Genomic DNA, 14,019 nt, shown 5'->3' with positions numbered 1-14,019 from the left:
CGCCAGTCTCGACAGTCACCGCCGGCCGCCTCGCTCTCAGCTACTCGCCGCCGCCGCCCCCCCACCCCCCACCCCTGCGTCCTCCTGTTGTCTGCTTATCAATTGAATTTCGGACCCCATTTCGGATTGGGAAGCCGAGCGCCCCCAGGGCCCCAACCCTAGGCAAGGTAACCCGCCGCCCTCTCGCCGGCCGCGACGATGCCGAGCTTCCCTCCGCCGGGCGGCGTCACCGTCTGCGAGATCAACCGCGACCTCGGTACGTACCCCCACAACCAGCTTCCGCTTGCTCCTGCAGCTTGCTTGCAACCCCTCCTCCCCCCAACAACCACACGCACCACTAATCGATTGCGCATTGGGTCGCAGTTGTGGCGGACTCCCTGTCGGAGGATCGCGCCAAGGAGGCCTACGGGGATGTCCTCGTCAGTTCATCTTCACCTCGACTATCAGCTTTCATCTCTCTGCGGAGGATTTAGAGTTTTAGCACTCCAATTTACTCCAAATTGTATTCATATGCCCACAATGTGGATATTTCAGGGGATGGTGTTCAGCCCAATTCCTTTCCAGCCGGATGATCTCCTAGCCAAGCACGAGGCTCCTGCTCCAGACGAAGCTGAGCTCCCTGAGAGTGTCCCCAGAACAAGTTTGGTGTCCACCATAGCCGAGTCCTTCAAGCAAATGCTCTTCCCTTCTTGCAATGTGAGTTTTCTGAATTCTTGCATTCAGTTGTGTTTTATTACCGTTTCTCCGGAATGTGTCTTGTCCAAAGAAAAAACCTCATGTTCAAAAAGAAAACCCTGCATTTCTTTGTCTGGCTGTGATTGATATGGTCAAAAGATTCTGCCAGTATACCATATCGTCATAGTATGTTATCTCGAGAAGTAACCATGTGTCTGTATGAGAAGACAGGGTTGTGTGGGATTTTATACTCATCAACTGCCAATGTGTATAGCTACTAAAAAATACGTCGGTATCTATGTAACTCGGTTGCATGCGAGCTGCTCCCTCGCCTGTGTCTCACTACTGAGCTTGCATAATTTGTTCTACAAGTTCCAAAAGCTACCGTCTGGTATTGAGGTGGATTAAGATAATTCCGTTTGCCCAACAGTTTTTCCTTATTTTAGTGGCTAATTTTCCTCAACTGATCACAAAATAATGACAGCACAGTTCAACACCAGCACACTTATCCTTAGTAAGAGTGTTGAGTTCATCAAGCGATGTTTACATTACAACTGCACGCTCAATACAGCTTGGAAAACTTACCATGTTATTTCATGACATTCTTTTATGCTTATTTGACAATTGTCTCTCTCTGTGCATGATTTTCCCACTTTTCTAACATACTTGCTCCATTTTTTGGCTTTAGTCTGTTCTCTCAAAATTAAATCCTGAAGCTGCTCTTTTAGAATATTCTCGAGTTTCTGTATAGTTTCTCATTATGGTTGTTTAAATTCATGACAATCATACTGACAAAGGACATTTCGTTTACCAGCCAAAACTGCTAGAAGAATTTGATACCCAGAAAGTAAGCTGGAATCCACACAAACACTGTTTAGCATTTGTATCTGGGAAGGACCAGGTTACGGTCCATGACTTTGAGGATTCAGGTGAGATTTGCCTACTTTCTTGTATCAATAAATGGATATCATTCCTGGTTTTTGAGGTGCATAACTTTGTGAGTGCCTGTTTCAGTTTTTAATGAACTAATATGTTTACTCACTTAGTTAAAGTCCATAATAACTGCTGATTTTCTAAACAGATGGTAAAGAATCGTGCATTCTAACAAGTGAACATCAAAAGGAAGTTAAAGCTATTGAATGGAGGCCAAATAGCGGGAAGATGATTGCAGTTGGCTGCAAGTACGTAGTAGTTAGTATCACCTAATAATGGAACAGTATTAAAATGCCACCACATTCTTGGTCATTTCATAATAATATACTTTTTGACTGAGTTGGCAATTTTCTTTTCAGCGGAGGTATATGCCTCTGGTCAGCATCATATCCTGGCAATGTTGCATCCATGAAATCTGGTGTCACCTCTTCTTCCTTTGGTGCCTTCCCTAGAGGTTCTAGTGGTCAGTGGATTCTGGTGGATGTTCTTCGTGGTTCTTCTCCTGAGCTAGTCAGTGCACTTTGCTGGAAACCTGATGGAAGATATCCTTTATTAGTTTTTTAGAATGGCATCTATTGGAGGTTACCATTGATTTTATCTCTCTTATTTGAAAACTAAGAAAACATCAAAAGAACTGCAGGCAACATGTGATAACTCCATTTTTTCAGATTGGGCAGCAAAGAACAATATGTAAATTCTAGATTAATATTTACGATGCACCCTGCAAACAGAAAGATTTACACTACGTGTTACTTGAATTTACAAACTGTTGATGGTTTTAGATAATTTCCCTTGACATATCTCCACATACTTGGCCTCGGCCTCTTGTAATGGCCAGTCATTCACAATTTGGGATGTTTCTCAAGGTATATCCATTTCTTCTAAATTCAGACATCCAATCCTATCTTTTACAGATCTATATATTAATGTATATACATATTTGTTTGTTGCAGGATTGGGAACTCCTATACGACGCGGATTGAGTAGCATATCATTGGTGCGGTGGTCACCTAGTGGAGATTACTTTTTGACTGCTAAATTGTATGACTATATATTTTGTTCCTATCTTTCATGACTGTTTTTTTTATGAATGATATAATTCAATTTTTTTTGTTAGCGATGGAACTTTTCACTTATGGGAAACCAACACATGGACGTCAGAACCCTGGTCTTCATCCAATGGATATGTAACTGTAAGTGATATATACATTCCTATAAATAACTAAAGTTTGAAGACTGGACAGTCAAATTCCTAAGTATAATGCTATTGTAGTATTTTAAATCTAAGCATAATTCCTAAGTTGTGAAATCGACGAGCAATGATATGCATAATTCCTAAGTTGTAGTATTCCATGAAATCTAGCGTGCTTATCATGCTTGTGAAAAAATTAACCTATTCTTGACTTCATAAGGGTGTATATGAAGTTATTTTGAATGCTAATATGTTTAGCATGATTGTATGACAACTTTGCACCATTTGTTTCTTGGGATTTGTTACATTTTGTTATTAATGTGTTTTAGGTCATTGAAAGTAATTTGAACTTTTTTAGGTAACATAATAGTTATTTTTCTTCAGCAATTAGTGTTGCCTCTGTTTGTTCAGTTTGAACATTGTTAGTATTGGCTTTGCATAACGCTTAATTTGACTTACAGCCATATATCTGGTGTCGCTTACAGACCTTTAAAACAGTATAGTGGATTGATTGTGGTGCTACTGTTTTTTTGGAGGCATGATGTTTATTGACTCTTGTTTGCTTAATGTCAGGGAGCAAACTGGGACCCAGAAGGTCGTGTTGCATTGTTATCCTTTTCTAACTCAACCACACTAGGTTCAGTTCACTTCTCATCAAAGCCACCATCTTTAGGTATAGGCATTACTGCATTCTTTCAGTTCAAGGTATGCTATTGTGTACATTCCTGAATCCTGATCAGTTATGATGTGTTCCTTAACTTCAGATGCTCATCTCCTACCAGTGGAGCTTCCAGAAATTTCCTCTCTGATTGTTAGGTAACAAAAGCGGCACTGCCATTCTACTCTTGACTTCATGTGGACCTCATGCAACATATTTTACTGTTGTCTTGAAATGCTAATTTTAGCCGGTGATATTGCAAAGTAACCACATTGTGGTTGTGTTGTTGATTTTATTTCTGAAGTAACATGTTTTGTGAATTCAAATTGCTTTCATCTTATCTAGCTTGGAGGTCATTCATATACATATACGCTTTATATATTTGTAAGGTTGAACCGTAGCAACCCAGAAATACAACCTGGTTGTTGCTGGCTTCCATGCACTAACTTATGCTTTTAACTGCTTCATCCAGTCGAGGCATAGAGAAATTAGCATGGGATGCTGCAGGAGAGCGTCTGGCAGTGTCATTCAAAGATGGTAATGAAACATATCAGGGACTTGTTGCTGTCTATGATGTGAGAAGATCTCCACTTGTTTCAGTTTCGCTGGTGTAAGTTCGCAATCTTCCTGTTTATGCCCATTATCTCGATTATGATGATTGTGTCATGAATCCTGATGACACACATGGTCTGATGAAATTCCTGTGCACGCGTCTAGTGGATTCATCAGAGGACCTGGAGAGGGCGTGAAGGCGCTCGCGTTCGCCTTCCACAACAAATTCAAGCAAGGACCGCTGCTTTCTGTGGTAAGATGGAGGTCCCTGAAGGTTTTCAAGTATATGATAAAAAACAGTTTTGCTCACAAATCGTTTCCAATTTGACAATGCAGTGCTGGAGCAGCGGCTGGTGTTGCACATACCCACTGATACTCCGCTCCCATTAACTATCTGCTGGACACTTGTGGCGTTTTGCTCCCCGAGACCTATTTCTGATTTCGGCAATATATGTGTACTCTTTAGAGATGACGGGCTTCTGATACCTCCCTACTACATAGCACTTTCTTGGTTTGTTTGTGCTCCTTTTTCTTTTTGCATTGGGAGTGTCTTGTATATCGGCTGTCTTTATTACTAGTATTGGTAGTGACGGTGGCGGTGCTTAGAGCATCTACAACCGAATCCCTTAAACCCTCTCCAAACTTTCACTCACTGCCTGGTCATAAAATTGCCACCCTGACGGATCCTCCAAAGCCAGCCCAAACATTTGGGCTGTATGGCACCCATTAAACCCAACCAATATGTGGAGCGGATTTGGGATGTCTGGATGTGCCCGGGTGTGTTCACCACGTTGGATCCGCCAGATTGGACCGATTACCTTCATTAGGGTTTACTAGTCCCCGTATTTTGGGTCATATTTTGACCATGGCTTTTTAATTAATAAATGTATGTTTAATAAAATGTAGGTTATACGTAGTAAAAACAATATCATTAAAAACTACATTTATAAATATGAATTCAACAATATATTTAACACATTGGAGAGGTGGTGACGCTGGCTCTTGCTTCATGCGGTAGTGAGGGTGGCTCGCCCATGTGTGCTTGTGGTGGGGCCGGTGGTGGCGCTGGACCATGTTCCTAGAGCGATCGCTTCGTCAGAAGCTCTATCTGCCGCAAGAACTCTTCTCCTTGTCTGTGGTTGCGGCCTTCAAGAGGAGGCGCGACTGCTGCAATGACGCTTGGTTCTCATCATTGGAGGAGGAGACGATGATCCCTTGGTCGGAGAAGAGCTCAAGGGCCTTGGAGAACAACGGTAGCGGTGCCAAGATCTGAACGATGGTGCGGACCTGGAACCGACTGCCCGCCACCAAGATTTGGACGGTGGTGCGGAGCTGGAGCCACCTGCCCGCGCAAAGAACCATGACTTGGGCATGGTGGGTGGGGAAAAGGAGGAGTTTGGAGATGACGAGAGGCTAAGCGCGGAGAGGGTTTGAAGAGATGCAATGTGGACGATGCCGGAACACGACTAAAAATAGGCACGGTGGCCCGGTGAAGGGGTTGGAAGCCAGCTTCAATGCGGCGCAACAGTCGAAGTGGGCTTCTCGGCCGCGCGTGTCTGCATTGAAGCGACGCCTCCCACTCGTTCGATGCGTCGCTTCGACCGATATCAATGCTGCAGAGTCACGTCCGTTGTGGAGCGGCGCTGACTGGCATGAGTGTGCGGTAATCGCTTTGCGCGGGAGGATTTTCAGGAAAGAGGGTTTTCTGGTGGGACCAAGTTGTAGGACACATGTGTGGCGATGGTCCAAATACCCGCAAAACCCCCTTGTTTGCCTTCAATTTGCGTGAAAACGAACGTCTGAACCGGTTCATGGACCGATAGGGTACCTAATGCGTACCACGGGCAGTTTATGAGTCCATGTTGAAGATAAGACAAAGGTCAATAAAAGTTGTGCCATTCTGCCAACTTTCGTGCAATGAGAGGATTTTGACAAAATGACGCACCAATGGATACCGATCCAAATCCTGCAACATATGAGTCATTGCGGTGGAAAAAACATAACAAGGGCTCAGTTACAAAATCATAAAAGATAATGCTAGATGAGCCCGCAGGACACGCGCCACACGAATGAGGCAGCGGACGCCCACGTGCGATCTGCCGGCTGAAGCCATCTACGCGTCCCCCAGTGGATAATCTGAAAAGATCCACCTCAACAGCCGTTAGATCTAGTCCAACCAACAGTCTAAACCCGTCCTTATTATTGCAACAAAATCAGTGTTGTAGAACCCTCCTTGCAAGAGAGTTCATGTCGCAAAAACATTCAAGTGCTGCAGTTCTTTTTCTGTTTTCACCTTTTTCAACGAAGGATCTAGATCCTGTTCCTGCAACATACAAGTTGTTGTGGTGAAAAAATCACTACAAGGGCTCAGTTGCAAAACCGTAAAAGATAATGCTAGGTGAGCCCCAAGGACACACGTCACACGGACGAGGCGGCGGACGCCCGCGTACGATCCGCCGGCTCAAGCCAAGCTTTTCCCAAAAGACAAACCTTTCCTTTTGCCTTCGCCGAGAAAAACTGAAAATGCACTTTCAGAATAGAAAATAAAAGAAAACAAGCCTGACCCCTGACGTGATTTTTATTTACTCCAGTATTTCCTTCATGCCACACCACCGTACACACATGATACAGTGCTTTATCAGGACACAAGCGCGCGCACTGACCCCTCTCCGCTTGCTGTTGCCGGTGCTTTGCCCTGCCCATCGTTCTCTTATTCACCAACGCCGTGTCATTCGCTTCACATCTCCGCTACAAGCCTGGACTGCGCCAGCGCCAGGTCGAATGCACTGAGAGAGTGGGGAGGCAGCGTGACCTCCATCTCCTCCGCGGCGTTACGCAACTCGATCATCACCGGCACAACCTGCATCATTCATCATAGTCAGACGCAAAGCGCATTGGCTGCTTCAGATGAGCTGACCAGAACAAACGAACAACAGCGCTCGCAACTGCCATGCCTTCAATCATATCATATCATAACCGAGGGCAACGGGCTCTACACTTTGCGACGCATTTGATCTGAATGCGAGCAGAGATCGGTGTGATACCTTGTTTGGGTTAGCGAAAGAGTTCTCGTCCATTACACTGCCGGATGTGAGAACGGTCGCGGTGGATCCGAGCGCATTGATGCTGCCCTGGAGCCCAGTTGCCGAGAATGTAAGGCTCACGGCATCTGGCCCAAAGTTCACAATCTGCAAATGCATGAGCTTCCGAGATCAGTACAACTCCGTCCAGATACCGGCTATGTCTAGGATGCCAAAAGATTTTACTTGCCTTAACTCTCAGGATGCTGTTCTCGTCATCATGCCACGTGATCGCGGATGCTGCCAGCGAATCAGAGTAGCTTGAACTGATTGTGATGGGATGGATCGTAGCGCCGCTTGATTCACGGAAAAACTTCTGCATCCAGTAACTGGGAGTCCCATATTGCTGCCAGGAGTTGAAGACGATAGCGTCTGGGTTCCACCTGATTGTCACGTTCGAATGTAATTATTGCAGTGCTAAAATAATCAACATGAACAGGTGAAATGTTGAAGAAAGAGCAAGCCACTGATTGATAACTAACGTGCGGTCGTTATCATTTATGAAGAGCGGTGCATAGCTTGCCATATGAACAACATCACTGTAAAATAAGAAGTGAATGGTCAGGTAACTCGAAAGTAAACACCACTTCGTTGTTTCTAGTAGAATGCAATAAATCTCCATTAGGTAGACTCGATGAGGAAACATAGTGTCAAACTTTTATCCAAGAAACTCAGGTGCAAATCACCCAACAACAAAGTGCCAAATAAAAAATATTTTGAAGGAGAATTACCTATTCTTCTCCAGCCCAGTAAGGAAAGCGGCCTCTGCCAATGAAGCAAGAAGACTTCCTCTGCCGGCATCGTTTCCTGTAACAGCATACTCGCTAACAAAAGCCTGCACCCAAAATTAGATTCACAACGATGCTTAGTGTGGCTAGCCAGGATGAGGCGATGCCAAGATTTCTCCACAACATATAAAAACATCACGTGGTCGATATCCTTCTTACTCATCCTCACGATATTCATCAATGACTTTACATTGGCAAATTGCATAACATATTTAGGTGTAGCCGGCAGAACTGTAAGCGTACGTCAACAAGCTAGGCTATCCTAGGAACACCCCTTGAAAAATATGAGCAAGTTGTGAATTCACATGAAAGGTAGTACCATGAAAACAAGAGCCTTTGCAAGGCTGTTTCACAGGCATCTTTCTGCAACATAAAAGGGTCCGCAAAGCAATGACAACTAAGGCATACCTTGGGCCCACTACGAGAGGTATTGTCAAATGTATTCTTCATGGAAAATAGTGCCCTGGAACCGGTATAGACCTAAAAAGAAGAAGCATCCTCAAGATCTCAGGAAAAAACTTGAGTGCTCGACCTTGGTGAGATAGAATTATAGTATCTATGCAACAAGAAAGGCAAACAGATCTGGTAGCAAGTAGCGTACATGGAAATCATATAGATCAGCAGGATGGTCAAGTGGTCCAGATGAACCATCACAATTTGAAATCATCTGAATGTCTGGATAGGCCTCTCTTATAGCATTGTAGAACTTAAGGTAGTTACCTGTTCAATAGAATTAGAGCATGTCATGTATCTAAAGACATCATATCAGTAGTAAATAGTTGTAACCGGTGGTTCTCTATAGTTCAAGTAAAATTTATACACTACAACAGGGAGTTATGGTAAGATAGAAACACTTTACATGCAAAATCAACCAAAATAATTAAGGGGCAGATAACTACTTTCATGTTTTCTCAGCTGTTGGGGCATATCGGTTCATCTCGGGTACGGAATGCTCTTAAAATACGAGAACATTAATCCACAATATCAGTGTCTGGTCAGCGTTGGAATGAATCACCTTCACTGAATCTAAACCTTGGGACCTTGGAAACGTGATCATTGCTATCTACCATAATACACTGGATAGTAGTCTCCCCATTATCAGATGGATGCAAATTCTTCTTCCCGCAATCAGACCACTCAGATGACGAGTACATATTCTCTTAAGTTTAAGGGATTTCTATTTGATTGTACATCTTAATATTGTGCACATGGCATTAAGTGTGCAGATTACCACAAAAAATACTTCGACTGTGGAATGAATGCAGTTGAAATTTTACCACGGTAATTTTCTTTCCCACAATCTTCATTTCCGATTGCAACGTATTTGACTGGGAATGGTTCAGGATGCCCCATTGCAGCTCTAACAGAACCCCATGTTGATTCTGCACTCCCCCTTGCAAATTCTAGACTGTCCAGTATATCCTGTAGAGCAGATGATAACAACAGTTCCATAATAATAAACCTAAATGGTGAGTTACGACAGCTACCTAAGCCTGCAAACGAAATTGGAATCTCTTGATGAGTGTGATCCTATTCACTATTCAGAGAAACGTACAATTAACTTTGTGTTCAATATCATCTCTATTTCTGAGCTATGTTAATAAGAAACTAAAGAAATAAGACCAACACCATCTCTGTTCCAATATTGATCAGCGAGAAAAAAGAATTTTACTATTTTAGGCCACTCGAGCAGACTCATCATACATATTTCTCCTGTTAGGTTCAGAGTAATAAGGTTTCTAATCTTCAGATATGCCCAGAAAAGAAAATGTATTGGTCCGCTCTGCTAGAAAATTAGTTAGGAGTTCAAACTTCAGGACATACCTTTACGAAAGGAGCAATAGCAGTAGTATCAACTTCATCATGGTGGCTGATTCCTGATAATTAAGGGAGAACTTTCGTAAGTAAGGAGGGAAACAGTAGTGATCAAAGATATAGGATATCTAGTAATAATTACCATTGTTGAATACCCAGACTGGGGCAGCACCGAGGTCTTCAGAAAGCTTTTATATAGGTTTCAAAAGTTATATATAATTAAAGGTAATAACATAAAAGGAAAGGGTGAAACGTTGTAAACAAGCACCTGAAGAAACTCATAATATCCGAGGCCATCATCCGTCCAGTAATTCCAGACATCCCCATAGTGTCCAGGCCTCTCTTCCCATGGACCTATAGAATCCCTCCACCTGAATGCGTTTCTTAACCAACTGCCTTCAACAAAGCAACCTCCTAAAATAGTTGCATGTGATCTAGTCAATAATCCCAGATATGTCTGAATAATATATGTGCAAACATCACGAATTCGATTTTTTCAATCAGAAACAGTTTCAACAAACCAGGGAATCTCAAGAACCGGGGTTTTAAATCCAAAAGCATGGATATGAGTTCTGTGCGGAAACCGTGCCCCTGAGAGTACAGAGAAATTTGGTATGTCAAACTCTCATATAAACGTATGCACCACTGGTATATTCATATACTACAATGATTAAAAAAATTAACTTGAAGTTTCTAAGTTTTAACAAGATTAAATTCCAGTATAGTTTTACTTGAGATGTACTAATATTCTGAGTATCAATATTGACAACAAAAGTATGATTTACCTTGTACGTATCCGAAGGCATGAGTGATACTTGATCAAGCCATACAACTCCCTTTGTCTTAGCTGTTATTTGAAGTCTTGAGGTTCTGTTTGTTCCTTGAGCAACCAACTTCTGGTCCAATTTTATCCAATTCGATCCGCCGGGTACTCTGCAGAAGTGCAAACCTTTCCTTACTATTAATCAGTGGCGGAGCTAGAAAAGTACTTCGGGGGGTGGGTGGGGGGTAAAAGGCAAATCTGAAGATTGGAGGGGGCAAAACACTATTACTTTTTTCCATCTAAGCCCTCCAAATATATTTTTTTCCTTCACAATTATTTCTCTTTCAAAGGCTGGGGGTACAGTGGCCCTCTCTGGCGTACACATACCTCCGCTAGTGTTGCTAATAGTCAAATTTACTCGTCATGACGTCCAAATTTGAGAGAGAAGATGCTAACCGTATGGCAGCTGAAGCCAGAACTTGTAATCCGTCAGAGCTTGTTAGTGAAACTGTCATTTCTATCGTTTCTGGTGACTTGGCATGCATAACTAGATTGTAGGTCTTCCCATCCTCTATGTTCTGGAGATTGGAATGATAATTATGATGGCATTATTGGAAAGCAAACAAATGAAAATGCAGTATATATTACATAATGTGCACAAAATTTTGACAAACACGACAGCATGAAAGCTAACATTACCTGAAAGCTACACACAACATGCATGGTGCTAGTTACTTCTGGTTTCATGAGGAAAAAACACGAAGTAACAGCAGTATGCTATGATTAATCAACCTATGATCAACGTAAACTCATACCATGCCCCAGAACCCAGGGTTGTAAATGCCAACACCGCCAACTGGGCAGTTATCACAGAGAACCTCCATTCTTAGAGCAACCTTGTTTCGCCTGAAACATGACGTACGGTCTGTTCCCACAAATACGGAAGAGTCATCTCCAATGATGGACCATGGCTCAATATTTGATGGAGTATGGGGGCCTCCAGCTTCAAAACCTGGATCATAGGAAAACCAAGTTATTCTAGACCTTGAAAATCAACAGCAACTAAAGTGAATGCCTATTGGTTTATTCAGGATGTGTAAGATGGAATTTCCGTAATTGGACAATAGTCATGACTGACTTGAAGATGTTGTGGTAAAGTAGAGTTGAATTCATCATGAAGAATAGGTCAATAGGGAATTGTAACCTTCAGGCAATAATATTTAAGGGTACCTCTTCTAGATTTATTCTATATGCTTTTCTTTGTCAACAGATATAGTTCCATGTTTAAGTTCAGATGTTCAAATGGACTTGATTGGATAGGAATGTTGCCACATGTCAGTTTTACTTCAAGTGTTGTGTATTAGAATTGAGAAGTATTTAAGTACCTCTATTACTAACAAGTTCTGCCCATATTCCACCAGCTCCTGCATGGTTGATCTCCTACATTATTAGTCAATCCAGTTGAAGTGAGAACCTGACGGAACATAATTGGTATAGATGGATTATTCTGTGAATGCAGTGAACCTATAGATGCCTGCAAAGTGCCACGAGAAGAAGATGAACCAACAAGATCTGAATCTCTTTTCTCACCTCAAAAAATATTCCAAACAACGTATCAGGGATCTTTCGAGAAAGGCGCGGTGAGGCATCAACACCAAGGCTTGCCACTTGGGTGATCTCAAATTCTGATGCTGAACATTTGCAGCTCACGCAGAAGAGAAGCAAGAAGCAGAGAGTAGTACGAGCACGACATGGCGTTTCTTTGGAACCCATACGCTCCAAGTTCTAACGACTAACCAATCTGTCAGTTTGAACAGATAACAAATCAGGATACATTATGCAATGCCAATCACGTCTTTTGATGAAAATTATAAGTACAAACTACTCAAACATGTCACCGTCAAATTATAAAACCACAATAAGGCCGACCCTGGCCATGGAGTCCTGCCAGGGTCAGTTGGCATGTCCAAAACAACACATATCTACAACTAAACCAAATAACTTGCCACTCTATACTATTTGTACAGCATGAAGTTTAAGACTTAAAAGGCATTTAATTAAAGATTATACAACTAAACACTTGTTTTTAGACAGGAAATGGGAGCTGAATTCAAATGGTCCTATCACTGGTCGAACGAACGCACAGACATGGAGCAATTCTCTTGTATTGGCCATTTTATCGAACAACTCATCTACGAAACCGAGAACCGAAGGAGTAAACGAGCAGGGCCAGAAGCAAAGAAAAAGATTCGCAGTTCGAGGGGAGTCCTCACCAGGCAGCGCAGGTCGAGGAGTGAGTGCGAGGTGCAGGGAGACCCGGAGGCTGCGGCCTTAAGTAGGCGAGGCCGGAGGCGACGCGGCGGTGGCTTCGAGGTGAAGCGCCGCGAGGTGCACAACGGCCTCCGCCGTGGGATGACGGAGGCTGGCGGCGCCACGGCTGGTTGCTTGCCGGGGTGTGCTTCGGCGGCGGCGTCAGACCACTGACACGCGTGGGCCCCGGAGCGAGCGGTGGTGCCTATCCGCATCTCTGGCCTTTTAAGTCGTGCGCGGCGCATTCGTCGTGGCAACGATCCGTGCAACGGCTTTGGAGGCTGAGTTTGTCTGTGGCCATATCTCTGTGTCCACAAGGATGCTCAAATTGCGAAATCACTACGGGTTTATTTTTCTATGAAAACACTACATTTGGTTACCTGTATCAATTTTTTATAACCCTCCCTATTTTTAAAGAGTCCATAATCAATTGAGGTCATCAATTAAATTGGGTCGCCCAATTTTGACCTGATCACAATTTCTGAAAAACTCTCTTCAATTCTTTTACACTATACATTATATTTATCAATTTTCAATGCCTCATAATTAATTAAGATCTTCAATTTAGAATGGCGCCTGCTAGGCGTCATCCGGTTGATAACTTGCAGTTATAAGCCGCCTTATCTACCGTCTGATATGATTAATCAAGGCCATCAGTTTGTATCCCCGCATCACAGCACGCCCACAGCCCCACGACATTAACTGATACAAACCGTTCAATGGCAGACGCTACCGAGATCAGAGCGAGCAGCGCTTGCCGTCGGCCGCATGCAGCACGGTCGGTGTCGTGGTGGAGCTGCAATGGAACATCACCGGAGGTCGCCGCTGCTGTAATGGAGTATCACTTGGCTGACGGTGCCGTGGTGGAGCTGCAATGAAACATCACTGGGGGTCGTCGCTGCTACGGTGGAGCGTCGCCGGACCGTCGATGCCGTGGTGCTGTGATGAAGCATTGTCGAACCGCCGACGTCGGCGGTGCTTCATTGCAACCTCGCCGGAGCTTCCAACGACCGCCTCGACGCTTCACTACAACCTCGCCGGAGCTTCACTGCAACCTCGCCGGAGCTCCAACAACCGCCGTGGCGCTTCATTGCAACCTCGCCGGAGCTTCATTGCAACCTCAGCCGTGCTCCATGGTAGCACCCCGACGGCCGCCGGCGAAGCTTCATTGCAGCGTCACCACCACCACACGGTCGTGCTCCATCGCAGCCCCGCTGCCCGCCTGCCCCGTCAAAGCTCCACCGCAGCACCAA

The 14,019-nt window shown here is 43.8% G+C and overlaps 2 protein-coding genes across 3 annotated transcripts; one reads left to right on the top strand and one right to left on the bottom strand.

The window, feature by feature from the left end:
* Positions 1-57: 57 nt before the first annotated feature.
* LOC125508670 (aladin) lies at positions 58-4,667 on the top strand. Its single transcript, XM_048673434.1, has 14 exons — positions 58-256; positions 364-419; positions 535-696; positions 1,490-1,604; positions 1,757-1,856; positions 1,968-2,150; positions 2,416-2,474; positions 2,562-2,649; positions 2,726-2,801; positions 3,374-3,473; positions 3,565-3,616; positions 3,931-4,068; positions 4,176-4,263; positions 4,347-4,667. Exons 1-14 carry the CDS (start codon positions 199-201, stop codon positions 4,398-4,400), a joined length of 1,329 nt encoding a protein of 442 aa, XP_048529391.1. The 5' UTR covers positions 58-198; the 3' UTR covers positions 4,401-4,667.
* Positions 4,668-6,570: 1,903 nt separating this feature from the next.
* Positions 6,571-12,992, bottom strand: LOC125508668 (alpha-L-arabinofuranosidase 1-like). 2 transcript variants are annotated; one of them, XM_048673431.1, is made up of 18 exons: positions 12,730-12,992; positions 12,047-12,257; positions 11,842-11,896; positions 11,272-11,468; positions 10,913-11,034; positions 10,479-10,626; positions 10,215-10,284; positions 9,962-10,107; positions 9,836-9,881; positions 9,703-9,755; positions 9,156-9,300; positions 8,480-8,598; positions 8,287-8,358; positions 7,822-7,925; positions 7,573-7,629; positions 7,281-7,473; positions 7,055-7,198; positions 6,571-6,870 (listed from the first exon to the last, which is right to left on the bottom strand). In XM_048673431.1, the coding sequence occupies exons 2-18, from the start codon at positions 12,227-12,229 to the stop codon at positions 6,748-6,750; spliced, it is 1,977 nt and encodes a 658-aa protein (XP_048529388.1). In that variant the 5' UTR covers positions 12,230-12,257; positions 12,730-12,992; the 3' UTR covers positions 6,571-6,747. The 2 variants fall into 2 exon arrangements, with proteins under 2 accessions (XP_048529388.1, XP_048529389.1); XM_048673432.1 differs by lacking the exon at positions 12,730-12,992 and having other exon boundaries at positions 11,842-11,930; positions 12,047-12,188.
* Between the last annotated feature and the right edge of the window lie 1,027 nt (positions 12,993-14,019).

The sequence above is a fragment of the Triticum urartu genome, chromosome 5, assembly GCF_003073215.2.
Source record: "Triticum urartu cultivar G1812 chromosome 5, Tu2.1, whole genome shotgun sequence".
NCBI classification, from domain to species: domain Eukaryota; kingdom Viridiplantae; phylum Streptophyta; class Magnoliopsida; order Poales; family Poaceae; genus Triticum; species Triticum urartu.
This window is presented reverse-complemented; position numbering and strand designations above follow the sequence as displayed.